The following is a 19047-nucleotide window of genomic DNA, read 5'->3' as shown; positions in this document are numbered from 1 at the left end:
GGGTTACTTTTGTTTTTGTATTTAACCATTCTTGGCAGTTTTTAACCATAAAGAGTTAAGCTCACTTTAATCTGAACACTATGTTCTCAGAACCTGCTTAGAATTGCAGTGCATTATTTATTTGTGAAATGGATTTGGACTTTGAAGTATAATGTTACAATAGCAGCAACTTAAATCTCCCCTGCTGCTCAGCCTGCCCTTCTCATGTGACCATACTATTATTGCATTGCTCTTATCTGTCTGCTAGCTCACCGGAGTGCTGATTGGAGCTGCAGTTGCTGTCTCACTGATCGGGATTGTGGTGCTCTTCCTTTACAGGAGATTCAAACTTGCTCGTGAGTCTTCCTGATTGTTATATTTATTCTGTCACTTATATTTTAGGTTTTTTTTTGTATACCTCTATTTGTTTAGGTCTTAGGTAGAACTGTACTCTCTTAAATTTCCTTCTAGTGCTAACAGAGCTTATTTCCATTTTATTTTTGGCTTCTTGGACAAGGTGAGCAACAGCCTGGTGTACCTCACTATCGCTTCAGAAAGCGAGATAAAGTGCTCTTCTATGGAAGGAAGATAATGCGAAAGGTATTTTCCGTTACTGTCGAAGCACTTGTACACAAACATTATAGTCTGATAGATTTGCATCCATATTCTAAATGAGGTAAATATTTTTTCTTATGTGTTTAAGCCAACAGTCACATTGTATACAGTTATATGTTGTACAGTTCACAGGCAATATAATCACTGTGACTCTTGTAAATTCTATCATTCACTAAAAATTACTTAAAATGAGTACATAATGATACAACCTCTCATTATTTCATGAAAGAAAATTTAAAATGTATTTTTTCTCTATGCATCTTTTAAGTCTACACCTTTCTCCAAATGTAATATATTTATCTGTCAGCAGTAAACAACCATAAACCTAATCTTGAATATGCTTGTGCTTTTTTAAGGTCCAGACGCTATCCTCGATCCCTCCTTCCTCCTCTACCTCGGTGTCGAAGCAACCGCAACGCATACGCAAAAGAACCAAAGTGTTGAGCATAGCTCGCAAGTATGCACCGTTACTAATTCTTTAAAGGTTTGCTTTAAGTCTTGCTATATATTGATTGTTTAATAGTTGTTAAACACATTTTTTGTGCCAACAGAATCCTGCGGATCCGTAAAGACCCTCCCACTCTGCAGCCCAAGGAACCCCCTCCCTCCTTGCTAGAGGCTGACTTAACAGAGTTTGATGTACAGAGTTCAAACTTGCCTTCTGAAGTCCTCTATATGCTTAAAAATGTCAGGTAAACAAATATGCAACTTTCCTTCAGATTTACCTTTCACAGTTGTCTTTTTTTTCATTATGAGCACGCTCTGCAACTTCTTGTAGGGTCTTGGGCCATTTTGAGAAGCCCCTGTTTCTGGAGCTGTGTCGCCACATGGTGTTTATTGAGCTGCAGGAAGGTGAAGGTTTATTCAAGCCAGGAGATGATGATGACAGCATCTTCGTGGTCCAGGATGGACGACTTGAGCTCTGCATCCAAGAGAACGTATGTGAATGACATGTTGAGGAGTTTCACAAATTGCACACAGCCATGTAGCCTGTTTACATCCAGAACTATCAAGATTAAAGCTAAAACCAGGAGAGACCATCAGCGGTGGTGCCACTGGTCATTAACACATTTGAAATCTAATTTTAATGAAGTGTGATGCCTGGGATTATACACACTTAATGTGTTGACTGTTAAAGCGTCCTACTCTACCCTTAAATGTTTTTGTACAAAGTGTATGAAAAAAAACGAACAGCAGAGGGCAGTAGTGCAATTTTTAAACAGGCGTGCTATGCTGAAGTGAAAGGCATCTCATTCTACAGTAGGCTTACTATACCTCTCAACTTCATTGCTACTTTTTCAAGTCCTTATTTGATGACAAGATATACAGAGCTGCACAGTATAGTCTGAATAAAGACAACTAGCTAATGTTGGTGCCATCTCTAAGATTTGTATTTTTTTGCTTTTCCAGGATGGGACAGAACCAGTGGTGAAAGACGTGCACCCGGGAGACAGCGTCCACAGTCTGCTCAGTATTCTGGACATTATCACTGTGAGCCCCCATTTATTCTCACTCTGCACATCAGACCTTGTTCTGTCCTCATTTGCCCTCTGATCTGCCTGATCAGTTTAATGTGTTCATCAGTTGCTATTAAATAAATCCTTTCTGCCAACCAGTACAATTTTGTATTGTGTTCAGTGTCATGCTCTGTTTAGTTTTCATTTCCTACGTCTATTCAGGTGAAATTTATTGACTTAAAACTGAGTCTTTTATGCTATTTTCTTATAATGAAAATTGTGAAAAATCTGGATCTCTGCCAGACTGTCACATTGCTACTATTTGTAGAAAACTGTACTTTACACTTAGTGATTAATTCAAATCAACAAAAATCATGAAATCAAATTCAGGAAAAATTGTCAGAAATAGAAAATTGATGACAAATTATAATATTAAAATAATATTTTAGAGTTTTCTTGGACTGTATTACACCTACCTGCATTGTATATTTATAATTAATCAAGCCACACATTTAAAATGCTCATAACACTAAATACAAGTTTATGTCATAAAACTGAGAGATGAAAAATGCCCTTAGTTCATTTAATTATGCCATCAATATTTGTAATTACATTGGAATTAATAATGCAAGTAAAGTAGAATTCTGTGACTGTGCCCTCTGTCTGTGATTTTTATTTATTTTTTACTTTTCTATTGTTTTGCCAGGGTTATCCAGCTCCATACAAGACTGTATCAGCACGGGCTGCAACTCGCTCCACCATCTTGCGTTTACCTGCATCAGCCTTTGAGTCGGTGTTTAAGAAATACCCAGAAACACTTGTGCGCGTCATTCAGGTAACAGACTGTCCAGCAACAGTTACGCAGAATGTAGTGTTTGTGTTTCTTCCCTCTGGAACGCAACACTAAATACAACACAATCATTTTGATCTAATTTGGATACAGCTCTAATGTATCATATGTTCTGCTCTGTTTATCTCCAGTGTGTGATTTTTGTTTGTGTTGCAGATAATCATGGTGCGCCTCCAAAGAGTCACCTTTTTGGCATTACATAACTATCTGGGCCTAACAACTGAGCTCTTCAATCCGGTAGGAGGGGAATTAATTAGTACCGACACATTTGTATACACACACACAGTCATGCAGAGAGGCTCAGATTGAATACCTAAATACGACTTTCATGAAATCGTACATAAACAAGCACAGGAAGGCACACGCGCATTTGGCCACACACACATACGCAAGCTAATTTCACACAACATTAAGCACAGCATCATAACTTGGTCCTTCATACAGCCCAGTGAAAATGAATAAAAATGACTATAAACCTTCCACAGAAACGGGGAGAGCAGTAACCTTTCAACCTGGCTTTCCTTTGACTGAATGATTCTCAGAAATATTCCTTAATTTTGTCCTTGATGGAAAGAAATAAGTGGAGGGGCATTCACTTTGGCATTTGGCAAGGTTTTTAAAAATATTTTTCAGTGTAGTAATTATAAATCTGCGATCAGCATCAAATAATTAGGAAAATAAATGCTATATTTTTTCAGATATAAATGTCTTGTGTTCCACAACAAAAATCAAATGTCTGTCCCATCAGTGTTTTTTAGTTTTTCTGGAAATTTCTAATTTGCCCACAAGTCCTTGGAGACTTGATCTAAACTGAAATGTTTTTTTTGTTACTTGATTGACAGGAAAGTCAGGCTGTGCCCTTGACCAATATAAACAACGTGTTGGGAGAAGCAAATTCAGGAAAGATGACTCGCCGTCTCCACTTCCAGGATGAATTACCTGCTGGCACCACTGAGTGCCCTGCAGAGACAGGTCACACACTCACTGTCATTTCAAACATACACTCCACACGTTTCAAATTTTGCTTGGCGTTGTGTTGGAACTGATTTCGTGCTGGCACATCACTTTACGTTAAACAGATGGTGTAAAGGACAGCCCTTCAAACAGCTCCAGGAAGCTGCGATCCATCTCGATGCCCACCGACTGCGCTGGTGGGTCACTGTATTGGACATAAGCGATCACCAAATGCCACATGCCTGAATTAATTTCTTGCACACGCTCATCACAGTCACTGATCTGAAAACAAGGGCACACACAGACATGCATAAACTCATTATCCTCTCCATTTTATCCTGAGTTGTAGGTAATGACCTGAACATGGCATGCGAACGAGCTCGAGTCACTATAGATGAGGCTCCACCGAGTCCCGTCACTCAGAAAGCAAGTTTCTCTACAGTTTGATGTGTAAATGTGACTCCATATTCCAGCATTTGCTTATTTGATTCTTTGATATAAATGACTCTCTTGTGCTTGTCCCTTTAGTCCAGTCTGAAGAAGAGTGTGACAATGCAGCACACACCCTCTGAAGTGTTTCACTACACAGACAGTGGAGGGCACTCTGATGCCATCTACCTCAGTAAGAGCAGCACCATCCTTCAGGCTGCCAAGAAGGACCTGCTGGGAATCATCCAACTGCAGGTGAGCGGTCGATCAAGGAAATATATTTAGGGTTTACATACTTTTTTAAGTAAAGGTAGTGTACATTTTTTATACAGGTTGGTTAATGTTTCATGGAAAAAGTCTGAAGGCAGGTCTACTTTAGTCGAACTCTTTGTGTGTTTTTATAATGATTTAATAAAGAGATATTAATATTTTTTTCTGTTATAGGACCCCACTCTACTTGAGGGCAGAGTTACCCTTCACCACGTCAAAGCTGGTTCTGTGGTAGCTCGTCAAGGAGACCAGGTCCGAAGAACAACTTAAAAAGCAGTTTCACCTTCTTTTCTTGGTTTAATACCACTGTTGTATAAAGATTTGTCCAGTTTTGTAGCTGTAGTACAGCTGTTTGGAATGATGGAACATGCCTCCATGGGAGAGTGTACCAGGACTGCAGTGGGTTGCACAGAACCAGGGAAAAATGTGGCATTTATTTAAAGTTGTATCTATTTATTACTTGTGGGTACCAATGATTATAAAGTTTTATTTGACACTATCATGAGACTAGAGTCCTAATTCATGAGCAAGAGAAGAAAAACGAGATCCAAACAAACTCTTCAGTCCAAACTGTGAAATATTTAAAAATAAAAATGCTGAACATTTAAGATTTTGTTGTAATTTAACTAAAATCACTAAAAATGATTAGATTCTTTGAGATAAATGCATTTCATTAACACCTAACTTTTGACATTCACCTTCAGACTTTAAAATCTGTGCTCTTCTCTAATTTCTCCTTTTGGGGTTGTAGGAGGTGAGCATCCAGTTTGTTATTTCTGGCCTCCTCCATGTTTACCAGCGGATGATTGACCGTGAAGAAGAGACACGCCTGTTTTTGACACATCCTGGAGAGCTGGTTGGTCACCTTGCTGTCCTGACCGGAGAGCCTCTCATATTCACCGTTCGAGCCCAGCGAGACTGCAGCTTCCTGTCTATCTCCAAAACCCACTTCTACGAGTCAGTGGACACATCCACACATCCATCCATGCAAGATACAAGTGTAGTGTTCCAGACTGTAGACTAACAAAACATACTTTGCCTTAGAAAGTGTATTTTATTTGAACAGTAATAATTATAATGTAAGTTTTCGTTTACACTTTTTTTTCAGGATAATGCGTGTGGAACCGAAAGTAGTGCTGAATGTGGCTCACACTGTGGTGAGGAGGATGTCCTCTTTTGTAAGACAGATAGACTTTGCTCTTGACTGGATGGCTGTGGAAGCTGGCAGGGCTGTTTACAGGTATTCTACTGATGGACTTGCAGATTTTGGTAAAATAGTCTTTTCAAAAAACTGTTGGGAGACAAATTTAAAAATGTCACGTGCAAGTTAACAATAGAGGTGACTAAATTTTTAAATGTGGTTTTGGTTGAGAGAATTGTTTGCAGTGAGCTGAAGTTATATGTGTGTTTTTCAGGCAAGAAGAGAAATCAGACAGTACTTTCATTGTGCTGAGTGGTCGACTGCGCTCTGTAATCATGAAGGAGGATGGCAAGAAGGAGTTGATAGGAGAGTACGGACGTGGAGACCTGATTGGAGTGGTAAGAGCCATAACAGTCTGACTAACTTGATGTAGACTGAGGATGTAAGCCTGCAATTGGCATTCTCCTCCCAAAGACAGACCTGCTTGGTTCTTTCAGTGAATGATAGTAACTGTATAGAAGGAGTGTGTTTACAACATTTGCTGTCTATCAGGGACATTCTTGTATGTTTGCTCACCAGTTATGGAAACAAGTTCACCGCTGACACAGTTTTACAGTGTCACTGTTGGAACATTCTGGGCTTAGCTATGCCTAAGACAAATGTAATTGGTTAAGGAAATGAAAACAAACCAGAGTGTTTATTCCACTACAGCAGGGTGAAAGTGTGTACAGACAGACCATTCTTCAGCACTGACACAGTGCTGTAATGTGACTGTGTGAGACTACAATCATGACAGCCAGGGGGAGGACAGTTGGTGATTAGCGCATAGAAAACTGTCAGTGTAATGTATTTTACATGTGTTCTATTTTAAGATTATTTTCACATGTAGTATCTTCATATATATATATATATATATATATATATATATATATATATATTGCCTGTCGTTTAGGATATATATATAAAATGGAGAATTCTGAATAAATATAATGAAACTTGGAATATATGGAATGAAACTCGGAATATATATAATGAATCTTGGAATATATGGAATAAAACTTGGAATATATGGAATGAAAGTCCGAATATTGTTATGTTTCACTCCCTCTTGTCTCAGACGAACTAAGTGAACCAAGGTTGTTTACGGGTGAAACTAAGAAAAACTGCACAAACACAAAATGGGTTTCTGTGTCTAAAAGAGGAGAGTGTATTGCTAAATATCACTATCCCTCACTAAATCCACCAAAAGTGGTAGAACAAACAAAAACTAAGACCCCTTAAAAGAAAAACATTCCCCAAAACAAAGGCAAGGAAGTGCTGGGTTCTGTGCACTGACACGACACTCAGATTTCCAGAAGAAGGCCAACTGATGGTGTCGAACCTTCCAGATCACCTACCTACAACCAGCTGAACAGTTGGGTGATCTCTCCTTATATCCCCACCCAGCTGATTGGCAACAGCACACAGCTGAGCTCAATCTCACAGGTGCTGCAGATTGAGCCTGATCTGAGAGCCAGGCTGTGAACTTTCCAAGTCCATAAATATATATGTAATGAAACTCGGAATATATGGAATGAAACTCGGAATATATGGAATGAAACTCGGAATATATGGAATGAAATTCTGAATATTTTCTTCAAAATTACAACATAAGTTCACATATGTCTAAAATGTACAGTTTTAAAAATGCACGAAAAAATGCTATTTATTATCAGTAGTTATTCACCACATTTATAGAGTATTCACTCCGTACGTAAAATCGACAAAACAGGCTGCCTATATGCTCTTCAAAAACATGGCCATGAGATCACTATCATTTCCAGTAAACAAAAACTCAGCCAAGTACATCTAATGAATATGTAAAGGGGGTAAAAGTTACAAAACATTAGCTGCAAGATGGCTGAAATTAAATTTAAACAAAAAATTATCTAGATCGCTTTATGTTTTTCATGCTCTTTGTCTCAGGCTCTTTTTGGAACAGCTCCAAACACATTTAGTCAGAAGTTTGCATTGAAATCACTGGCCAGGCTGCCAGAGGAGTGTGGGTGTCCACATTGCAGTTGTTAAGACATTTCAGGTTTGATTTAATGAGTAAGAAGAAATGATATATTCAGTGCCTGCTTACCTATCCAGTAAATCAATACATGTATGAGTAATACACAGTTCATACTTTAAATGTCAAGTCTAAGCTTTAATCTGGTGACGCTCTCCCACCCTTTTACTGCTGCTACCTTCAGCCTTCTTGTTGGTGGTGTCTCTACCTTTAGTCTGATCTCTAGCAAGTGGAATGTAGTTCAGTTGGATTGAGATCACATGACTGACTTGACCAGTCATGGATTTTTCACCTCTTCACCCTGAGAAGCTCTTTGTTTGCTTGATTGTTGTCCTGCTGAACGATGAAAGGCCGTGTAATGAGTTTTTGTGCATTGGACTGAATCTAAGCACACACAATGGCCTTAATAACCCTCTGACAGATTTTTGCTTTTAAATGAAAACGCCATCAACCACCTGTGAACTCAAGTGCTCACATACAGCCGGCTAAGAAAGTGTACAACTGCTTTTAAAGCCCTGCAATTTGGGTACAATGTGTTGAAAGGGCTGAATCTCATAGACAGTTCTTGGACTGAATCTAATCACACGCAATGACACCAATAACCCTAATTTGATACAGAGTACAGTAAACAGAAAAATGAAGATAAGGACTCTGTATGCCTAGCTCCTTATATTACTACATAATATTTTATCACCCAGGCCTTATGTCTAGCGTCATCATATTCTGCAGAACTGATTTGGGACTGATTAAAAAGCCCTACATGATATTATGTGACGGATAAGAATCTTTAAAAAAGTGCCTAAAACTTTTGTAAAGCACTGAACATTTCCCAGTGTTGTCCTTGATGGGTTAAAATCTAAGGTGGATACTAATGTCAACGCTTTGCATGTTCATTTCAACAACCTGTGTAAAGCAAAGTCATTTGGTTTCACTCAACTACTTTCCCATTGGCTGGTGTGGCTGGCCTCTGCCACACTGCTTCTAATAATACCTGGGTTGATGGATGCTATGGTTACTGTTACCTGGAGGAGGAAAGCTGTCATTGCAGCTTCTGTATGATAGTAGAAATAAGATTGTTGTAGAGGTGGCTAACGTTCTGAGACATATTTAGCGCTGCCGTGTTGACGTCAGCTCAGGATGATGAGATGCAGAGATCTTATTTATAGTACTTGTTGGAACAATGCAGCGCTCCTCAGAAATCACGAACTGTTAAAACTTGTAATGAATTTCACACTTAGATTATATGAATGCATTTTATTTGAGAAATTCTGTGAAGTAGCTGCTTCTTAAAATGGAAATTTCCCTTACAGTACATGGTGTTACATGCTGTAATGATGGGTTTATTTTTAGTTTTTCACTAGGCTAACTTAATTTTTATTCACTAAAGAATGACCTTCATGTTTTCTGACTGAGTAAACAAAGTGATGCGTGATTTATTTCTCTGCAGGTGGAGGCTCTGACACATCAGAACAGAGCCACTACCGTGCACGCAGTCCGAGACTCAGAGCTGGCCAAGCTACCAGAAGGAGCTCTCAGCTCCATCAAAAGGAAGTTCCCACAGGTAGATCTAACATAAAGTGTTAACTTAATTAGATTTTATGTTTTTTTTGTGGATAGAGCATGTGTGTAGAGATTTCCAAAGATCAGCTTTGAAAAGGAGTCAGTGATTGCTTTGAAAACGTCGGGTTGATTAAATGTACTCTCTTAAAACAAGCTATTTGAACAGTTACCAGCTGAACAGTAATGTGCATAAAGACCTCCCAAAATGCATTTTCTTAGTATTTTAAGTTGAAACTTGAATTGCATTTCCAAAGAAGCGTTGCTCTGTACATGGTAGGAAAACAACAGCAGCCAGAATGATGGGTTTTTCTGTGTATCTCAGGTTGTCACCAGGTTAATCCACCTTCTTGGACAGAAGATCCTCCAGCAAGTCAATGGTCCTTTGACAGGTGTGTGCATCTGCATGTGCAATGCTGTCTTTAAATGTTAAATTTTGGCTTATGCTGCTACAACACATCTGGAAATCATGCTGCCTCTCGCTGGTGTTTCGATTGCTTTATGTTGTCCCACTGTGTGTTACTGTCCAAGGTGAACTTTACAAGATTTATAATACATTTCCAGCTCGCAGTTTGGCCCTTCACACTCCAGGAAGTAAGTGGGATGCTGGCAACCAAGCCTCCAACCTGTCTACTGTGGCGGTCCTGCCTGTATCAGAAGAGGTGCCACTGACTGCCTTCACCCTGGAACTGCAGCATGCACTCATTGCAATAGGTAAGAAGAATAATACACAGGAGCTCCAGCTGACCTGATGTTTATGTTTCACTTCTGTCCTTCACACAGAGGTCAGAACTCAGGGTTGAGGACAGATGCTGGATGATTTTTGTAAACATGTAGCCTCCCTACAGCTGCTGCCTTACAAACAGTCTAGTCTGTCATTCTCCAAATTTCACAACACAGTTATACAAACATATCTAGATAAGACTTGTCTCTCTAGTCATACTGTGTCATTAACATTCCCTGCTGTGATCCAACTGTTTTGCACCTCCCAGTTGAGATAAATTTTGATTGCCAGCTTGCTCATTAATTTGAGGTCTGCTCCTGTCGCTACAAGGTTGTGTATGTCCTCTGAGCTTTTAGGATTTTAGGGAGTGTCGCTAAGAAAGGTGACTTGCTCATCGTACGCTCAGAGCTTAATATACAAACAGCCAGAAGGTTTGACTGAGGTGTCCTCAATGCAGCACTCCTCTTTGTTTCACTTTAAAATTTTGAGTTAAAGCTTTTCATTAATTGCTAACAAAGTGGTGCATGTTTGACTTTAACAGGATCTGATACAATTTAATGTTTCCTCTTGAACAATCAAATTATTTACAATTATTTTGAAGGAACTGTTTAAGCCATTTGGATGAAGCACGTGCTTTGAGCAGACGCTGACTGTGAATGTAATCTGATCACATACAGGTCCAACTCTTCTGCTGACCAGTGAAATTATCAAACAGCGCCTTGGAGCTGCAGCACTGGACAGGTATGTGCAGCAGCAGATTGAACATTTTCTGCAACCTTGCATTTATGTCAGTTGTGTAAATGTTCTCTTCAACATGCCGCAAAAAACACAAGTCCCGAACAAACATCTTAAAACCTTTTTCTCTACCAGGCTGATCAGATTTTTTTTCTTTGGGCTTTGTCTTTTTAATTCACTCATTAGGCAATGCCGCCTGTCATTAATGGACTCCTTTCCTCTTTAGTGTGCATGAGTACCGTCTGTCCAGCTGGCTGGGCCAACAAGAGGACATCCATCGCATAGTTCTCTACCAGACTGACTCCACGCTGACCCCGTGGACTCAGCGGTGCATCCGTCAGGCTGACTGCATCATTATCGTAGGACTGGGGGAGCAGGACCCCGCTGTTGGGGAGGTGAGGTGGTAGGGGAAGCTGACAGGACATTACTGGCAAAGATAGCTGGTTGTAACTGCATTCTGGAGTCCAGCATTTCTTAAATATGATTACTGCTGCAACTAAGTGATTATTTTCAGGATCAATCAATGAGTAATTTTATTTATTTTGTTTATTAATTGCTCATTATCGAATACAATTAGGTGATTCATTTCCTGTTGTACCTGGGCCAGCTCAAAATTATTCACTTTTACTCACAAAGCCTTTTATTAAAAACACCTGTACACACACATTTGTTCATACAACGCAATGAATGAGGCTGTGAATGCCACAGCCTGTCTACATGTTGCTGCTAATCATGTGCATCCCTTTATGGATACAGTTTACACAAGTAGCTATTTACAGCAGGATGCAATGAGTCACATCACAAAGCAAAACACGTAAGATCTAAATCCATTTGAACACTTTGGGGATGTGATGCAAAAGGAGATTTGAAGCCTGAATGTGCAGCTGATGAATGTCCAAACCTTATTTAGAGCTATCGTGTCAAAATAGACCAAAATCTCAAAGAAATGTGGACATTTGAACATTTTATAGACAAACAAAGTCTTGAGGCTGTTATTAGAGCAGTGGGAGGCTGTACTCAGTAGTATGGTGTTCCAGAAAAAGTGCTCAGTAGATGTATATAAAAAAAGAAAAGCTCCACATATATTTAGAGAGTAGAGATATAGAGAGTACTTTCTGAGATAAAGTTTTTTTTTTTTAAATCCGTCAACCAACTTTCAGCAGGTATTTTGTTGAAATCTGAGACTGTGTTTAGATGACATCTCAGAAATTACTCAGAATAAAAGCCTGAAATTGTTATTTTTCACCGTGATATCATTTCAGAATCTGCAATATTGGACAGGTGGATCAAAAAAATCTCAGATTGTGGTTGTGTTGAAATATTTTTTAAAAATGGAGCCATCCAGAAAATGCCCCTCTTTGAGTTTACATTGACAAAAAAAATCATTGTGGGAACCATATGATAGATTCAAAATGAATTATCTCGCTTTGTTTCAATGTGCGAAAACATATGCTGAAACTGGGTCAATGAGCAATAAAAAAAAAAAAAAAAGGATCTCGGAAAGTATTTCAAAAATATCTTTATAGATATCACATTACATGCTATAAAAATTTCAGGCGATGGCTGAGCATAAATTGTTTATTGTTTTTACGCTTATCTTCTTTCTTGCTGTGTCTGTACAGTAATATGAAGCTACCAGGTATCTTACTGCTTGGTCAGGCACAGTGGTGTCCGGAGGTCTCTGCATGTTGCCTGGCAACCTCACAGCATTAACAAAACTCCAGGAAGTCAGAGCGACATGACAACCAAGTGGTTACCGCATGGGAACGAATGCCCTGAGCAGCAGATCCCCAGTTCAATCTCGGCTGAACGTCGTACCTCTATTCTCTTTGCACACATTTCCATTTTAAAGTCCTCGAAATAGTCCTGCACATCGCCACAAGTAAAATCACAACTACTCATATTTACACTTCAGTTGTTGTACAGATGAGAATAGTAACTTCATTTATATAGCACCCTTAAGAACAGTGTTCACCAAGTGCTTTGACAGTTAAAACATGCAGACGCAGAGACAATCAAGCAAGATATAGGAGACAAGTCAGAGCAATCAATTAAAATAAATAGTAAAAATGACAAATTCAATGAATAATTAGCTAGATTAGTACGCAAATCAAACAAAGGAACCAGGCAGTTTGAAAACTAAAGAACAAGATTGAGGGTTAAAATTAAAAGTCAAAAAATTGAAGAATTACAAAATTAGAGAGGCAAAATAATGAGTTGTAACATTTCAATTAATAATCTATAGAGATCCTGGTAAGTTTGATTATTATTATTTTTAAATGTTTTGAAAGGGAAAGCTAACTGAGCTAACTTTGTTTACCCGACTGACATCAAAGTGGTGTCCCCCTTCTCATCTAACATCTACAGATGGGTTTGGATATCTGTAGCTGAAAGCATGAATCTTGTCCCAGATAAACACATCTACACAGATTAATGGTCCTTGTTGCAGCTAATCTTTGTTGTATTTTTTTCTCTTGAAAGAAATCAACACACCAGTTATTGTTTAGTTTTAAGTTTTTGTTCAGGCTGCTCATGTTTACTATCAGGCTTTGACGATGGTAGAGCAGATCACTGTCTGATGTGATATTGAGGTCACTACTGATCGTTATTCTCTTGAATCATGGTTGCACACCCTGGGGTTTAACCAACCTAATGGTCAGACGGGCTGTGAATGGTTTGTATTTGACCCTTGGGCACACAGGAGAAATGAGCAAAGGGAGGATGGATGTTGTGAAAGAGGGGCTGGGGTGTGAGAGAAAATGTATGTCCAGCTGATGAAGGAGACCTGATTGCCTTCGCAGGGAGAGAAGAAAAGAATGTATCCCCGTTAAACGGGAAATGGTGGGAGAAATGGTAAGATGGATCAATATTTGCTCAGGCTCAGAATGAGTCATGGCTCTGGGTTGATTTTATCTTGCAGGGCACACACTGTCTCACCTTGCACATACACTAAGGCTTCAACAGAGGTGGAGGGGGCCCGTCTACCAGGTTGCAGATCTGACCTTCCTCTCAGACTGTACAGCGTTTTTCTTCATCATAAAATAAAATGAAAAGCCTGTCTAGGAAAATATAAATGAAAATGAAATAAAATTAATCTCACACATAACAATAACTACATTGTAGTTGTTCAGATGTTAAGGTTGCTATCAAGAAGAGAGTCCTTTTGAATTTGATCCTGTGATTGTTTCCAAATACAAATGTGGAATTACAATCACATATCTGCACAAAAGAAACTAGTTTGCTCAGTTAAATCTAATGTTGCCTCTGGTACTCATGAGTATTGCAGGATCTTTCTGGGCTAGCTCTCAAAGTTGTCATCATTCCATCTGTGTGAGCACTACACAGGAGCCGCTCTGAAGAAAGTGAGGAGTATAAAATGTTCTGAAACATCTGTGCTCCTTGAATTCCCCTCTAGCTGGAGCGTATGTTGGAGGGAAGTGCAGTTCGTGCCCAGAAGCAGCTGGTGCTGCTGCACAGAGAAGACGGACCCCCACCCAAAGGAACTGTGAACTGGCTCAACATGCGAAGCTGGATCTCCAGACACCTCCACCTCTCTTGTCCCCGAAGGGTCTTCTCCAAGCGGAGCCTGCCCAAACTGGTCTGACTCGAAAATATAGCTGGAATGTTGTTTTTTTTATCTGATGTCTCATCTGCAGATCAAAGCGCTTTCTTTTGCCTGATCCTCTTTTAACCTGTCAGTCAGCATTTCCACATAATCCTCTTTCTTTCAAGACATACAAAATCATTCCCATCTATCCAGTTCTTGTACATCTTCTCATCATCTCACTCATTTTCTCTACTTTTCTTACAGTTGTTTTGCTTTTTTTTTTTTTTTTTTTGCAGTTGGAGCTGTATCATCGGGTGTTTGAGAAGCCAGCAGACCGTCACTCTGACTTCTCCCGTCTGGCTCGAGTTCTCACAGGCAACGCTATTGCTCTCATCCTGGGAGGAGGAGGGGCCAGGTAACATTCATCCCGCTGTTTCACAACGGATCTTTTTCATTTAAGTTTCCTTCTGCTAGACCATCTCTGGTTTCAGTCAGATTTGTATCACAAACTGTGGATATGTAAAATAGTATCTGTGAAACTGCAGCTTGATATATCAAGCAGTTTACGAGATAATGAAAAAGAAATCCTTTCAATTTGCTTTCAGGCATTTTTTTTTTGGATGACAATATCTCAGGAACTATTACAGATAAAAGCCTTAAATTTTCACAGTTATTTTTCTCATCTGCAATTTCGTACAAGTAGATCAAGTAGTCTTTCAACTGGGTGAGTAGAAAAATGAAAAAAATGATTGAAGCCGTCATGACATGTCTCATCTTTGAGCACAAAATAAGAATTATAATAGACATGTCAACTAGTGATATTTTCTGAACCACATGTAGTTTTATGTCGCAGTAATAAAAAATGAGACCTGCAGAATACTTTTTAATATGAAGTACTTGTTACCAAAATTAGCACGCAAGACAAATTGTACCACAAAAACATAGAGAACAGTGGTTCTCCAGATATAACTAAGAAAACTATTGTATCATCATGGACATATTTCTCATTTTCATACCTTACATTTTGTATTTTTTGGACGTATTATATTAATTGAAAGAGATGCTTGATGAGAAGCAGTTACCATAGTCACAAATGTCTTTATGAATATCTAGATTTTGTAAAATCTTCAAGCAAATCAGTGATGGTTGAGCAGAAATTGCTCTAAAACTTTGATGATTTGAGATGTAAATAAGATGTGGATTTTAAAGCCTTAAAGCATCATCACAAAGATTTTTAGTTTCTGATCTTTTTCAGTATTTCTGTCTTTTTAGCTACATTTTTCTGTCTTTCCATGTTTATTTCTCCACCCTCCAATCAGGGGATGTTCCCAGGTGGGAATAATGCGGGCGCTCTGTGAGGCTGGCATCCCGGTGGACCTCATTGGTGGCACTTCAATCGGTTCCCTGATGGGGGCACTATATGCTGAGGACCGCAGCCACAGCCGCATGAGGATGAGGGCCAGAGAATGGGCAATGGTGAGAGTCAAAGCAGGAATGACACATGTCCTGTATTAAATCCAGATCTCGGAGAAACAACTGATGGTATTTTAAATTGCTCTTCTTTGTAATCCTTAAAATACCTTTCAGATTTTAACCCACTCTTCAGTCCAGTTTTTGTCCTTTTTTCGGGCTGTTACAAGGACTACAAGAACAGTTCTTAAAGCATTTTTGTTCCTTTTTTTCTACTTAAATTAGACCAAGGATGCTACGGAGGCGACAGGAAATTAAATTAGAGAGATGGGGGATGATATTCAGCAAAGCTGCTTGGAGTTTATTCAGCCGTGCTTGGATTTGATGCTTCATGACCTTGATCGAACATCTTCAGGATGTTACATAACATCGGTTGACTGCGGAGCCTGGACCTTGTGTTTTCTCCCTAGATGGCGCACTTTTAATTACTTAAGAATTAGTTTAAATAATCGATAAACAAATTGTTTAGAAGGAATTATTTAGATAAGAACAGTATACTTTTGGATTGAGGAGGACTTGAGTTTAGCACTTGAAGAATGTTTTCAGTTGCTTTCAGTTTTCTGATCTTACACTTTTCAAAAACTAAGTGCATTAAATGTCACTTATTTGAACAGAAAATGGTTTAATTTTAACCTAGTTTAGGCTTCTGTTCTGCTTTTAACATAATGAACCATCAGGAGTTATGGGTTGCTGTTGCACCTCTGGATAGTTTTTTACATCCACCTCTGGTACAGAACCCTTTTGGTTATGATATGAAGTACATCCTTTGGTCTTTAACACAGTAACCTTCCATGATGGCTAATTTCAGACACCTGCTCTGTCTTCAGGCCTGCAGGCAGAGCAGTGGTAGGATTTGTCTTCCCACGGTGTATATAGCCCCTCCTCCTCTGGCTCTGTCCTTGGTTCTGAACCTTCCATACAGAAGCAGCTGGCTGGGTTGCTGCTCCTTAGTATCGAATTAAAAGAACCACTGTGCCATAAAAAGAGTTTGTCCTCAGCAAAGTCACATGAACAAAGTGGGGAAAAAATCATAAGGAGTGAATTTATGTTTTCAAAATTTTTCAAAAGACTATAAAACATGGATTGTTAGAAGGAAAAAACAATATGGAAAAACTTTGTGTTTGTGCTACACATTAAGGAGTTGTATAGAGGAATAAACTACTAATCTTCCTTTTCTCTGGATTTCCCTGTAGGAAATGACTTCAGTTTTTAAGAAGGTTCTGGATTTGACATATCCAGTCACCTCCATGTTTTCTGGTGCTGCCTTCAACTCAGGCATCAGCAACGTCTTCAAAAGCAAACAGATTGAGGTGAGAAGAGAGAACTGCAAGGATACTTTTAGCAGATAGACATCCAGAAATATGACAGTCTGGGACAAGTAAATGCATCACTTGAACATATTATCTGTTGCATGTAATCATTTTTGCTTGCAGGACCTTTGGATCCCATATTTCAATATCACTACTGACATCACTGCCTCAACCATGAGAGTACATACTGATGGTAAGTAAAGTGCTTGTTTATTGTTGTAAAGAATTATTTTGTCCTTTGCTTAAAAGGTTAGTTGTTCCAAGGACAAAGCAGAAAGTTTCCTTATCTAGCTGTAAAAGATTTATGCGCACAAGTTTGGAGATCCACCTCTGTCATTTCTGCTATCACTGTCCTCGTTAGTGAACTGACCCTTCAATTAGTCTCAATGATGAGCTTCATTTTCAGTCTGTTCAGCTTGGTTGCTTTCAATTAAACGCGTCATGCTTAAACAGCAAAAAACTTAGAGTTGCCTGTTTGCTGTTTGAGGTTCTCTGTGGCGGTACGTTCGTGCCAGCATGTCTCTGTCAGGATATCTGCCTCCTCTCTGTGACCCCAAAGATGGACACCTGCTGATGGATGGAGGCTACATCAACAACCTGCCTGGTTTGTAGCACTCCTTTTTTTAGTTTTAATACTTCATAAGGGCAAGTATGAAGTTAGCATTGTCTCTCTCAGTACCTCGGTATAATCTGTTTTATCTGTATATTTTACTTTTGCTCTCTTTGTCTTTTGTCCCACGGTGTTGGTTTCCTCCAACTTCCCCAGCTGATGTGGCGCGCTCCATGGGGGCCAAAGTGGTGATTGCTATTGACGTGGGCAGTCGGGATGAAACCAACCTAACTAATTATGGCGACTCACTCTCAGGCTGGTGGCTGCTATGGAAACGCCTCAACCCCCTAGCTGAGAAAGTAAAGGTGATGGATTGATTAAGAAGAAAGACACAACATGCTACGCGGGGATGGTTTAAAAATAATCGAGTCGTATGAATAACAATGAGTATATTGTTGGAGGTGTTTTTCAGTGATCCATAAGTTTTTTTTCTGTAGGTGCTGAACATGGCAGAGATTCAGACTCGGTTAGCCTACGTGTGCTGTGTGAGGCAGCTGGAGTCAGTGAAGAACAGCGACTACTGCGAGTATATCAGACCTCCAATCGACAGATACCGCACTTTGGAGTTTGGCAAATTTGACGAGATTGCTGTAAGTTTACGAACTATTTGTTTTACCCACTGATTTCAGTGACTAATGTCAAACAAATTCACACAATGTTTTCTGCACAAATTTATCTGCATTGCTTTTAATGATTTTAGCCAATAGTATGCATATAAAATAATATTAACACGTGAATGTTTGTGTGCATTTGTGCGATGTAGGAGGTGGGATACCAGCATGGCAAGACTGTGTTCGATGTGTGGAGTCGCAGTGGTGTGGTGGAGAAAATGCTGAAAGACAGACACCAAGAGGAGTTCCACAACACCCAGAGCAAGAACAATGTAAGAACTGGGGAAGTGATCAATATATGGAAAAGCTGTTGATTATATGGCAAGAAAATCAATCGGGAGAGTTCAATACAAAGCAGTAATCATTTTCATTTTGTGTTGGCACTGTGACTCACAACTTTGTTACCTTTTTCAGTGCGGACTAAAAATTTTACCAGAGATACATAGGATCAACTTAAATGTGTGAAATTAAGAGATGCAAAAATTCAAATTCAAGTAATTTATGAACCTTTATCAGGTTAAATAGATAAATGACCCAGTTTTTGGTGTGGCAACCACTCATGCTGCCCTCAGAGGTAAATATAGATAATATTTGTTACTGCCAAGGTTAAGTTAACATGATTAATATGTTTTGTGTAATATAGAATATGTAATATAACAATACAGAAAACTGATGTAGTACCCTCCTATGCCAAACCAAGCCTGTTGTGCATTAAAAAAACAAACAAAATTTTTT

General features: G+C 39.1%; 1 protein-coding gene across 3 annotated transcripts in view; it reads left to right on the top strand.

Annotated features, from left to right (window-relative positions):
• Positions 1-19047, top strand: part of pnpla7a (patatin-like phospholipase domain containing 7a) — a 30060-nt gene that overhangs the window by 1020 nt on the left and 9993 nt on the right. For all 3 annotated transcript variants that reach the window (XM_055019281.1, XM_023290827.3, XM_035957495.2), the window contains exons 4-33: positions 248-335; positions 497-579; positions 951-1051; positions 1146-1286; positions 1373-1532; positions 2005-2085; positions 2758-2886; positions 3058-3138; positions 3744-3873; positions 3981-4052; positions 4205-4281; positions 4384-4539; positions 4729-4806; positions 5306-5511; positions 5663-5794; positions 5970-6093; positions 9196-9309; positions 9631-9697; positions 9870-10019; positions 10707-10770; positions 10991-11159; positions 14180-14362; positions 14608-14726; positions 15631-15787; positions 16975-17091; positions 17215-17284; positions 17579-17695; positions 17858-18006; positions 18139-18291; positions 18465-18584. In XM_055019281.1, the coding sequence (XP_054875256.1) occupies positions 248-335; positions 497-579; positions 951-1051; positions 1146-1286; positions 1373-1532; positions 2005-2085; positions 2758-2886; positions 3058-3138; positions 3744-3873; positions 3981-4052; positions 4205-4281; positions 4384-4539; positions 4729-4806; positions 5306-5511; positions 5663-5794; positions 5970-6093; positions 9196-9309; positions 9631-9697; positions 9870-10019; positions 10707-10770; positions 10991-11159; positions 14180-14362; positions 14608-14726; positions 15631-15787; positions 16975-17091; positions 17215-17284; positions 17579-17695; positions 17858-18006; positions 18139-18291; positions 18465-18584 (3588 nt within the window). The remainder of the gene's footprint in view (positions 1-247; positions 336-496; positions 580-950; positions 1052-1145; positions 1287-1372; positions 1533-2004; positions 2086-2757; positions 2887-3057; positions 3139-3743; positions 3874-3980; positions 4053-4204; positions 4282-4383; positions 4540-4728; positions 4807-5305; positions 5512-5662; positions 5795-5969; positions 6094-9195; positions 9310-9630; positions 9698-9869; positions 10020-10706; positions 10771-10990; positions 11160-14179; positions 14363-14607; positions 14727-15630; positions 15788-16974; positions 17092-17214; positions 17285-17578; positions 17696-17857; positions 18007-18138; positions 18292-18464; positions 18585-19047) is intronic.

The sequence above is a fragment of the Amphiprion ocellaris genome, chromosome 17 (genome assembly GCF_022539595.1).
Source record: "Amphiprion ocellaris isolate individual 3 ecotype Okinawa chromosome 17, ASM2253959v1, whole genome shotgun sequence".
In the NCBI taxonomy this organism is placed as follows: Eukaryota; Metazoa; Chordata; class Actinopteri; family Pomacentridae; genus Amphiprion; species Amphiprion ocellaris.
This window is presented reverse-complemented; position numbering and strand designations above follow the sequence as displayed.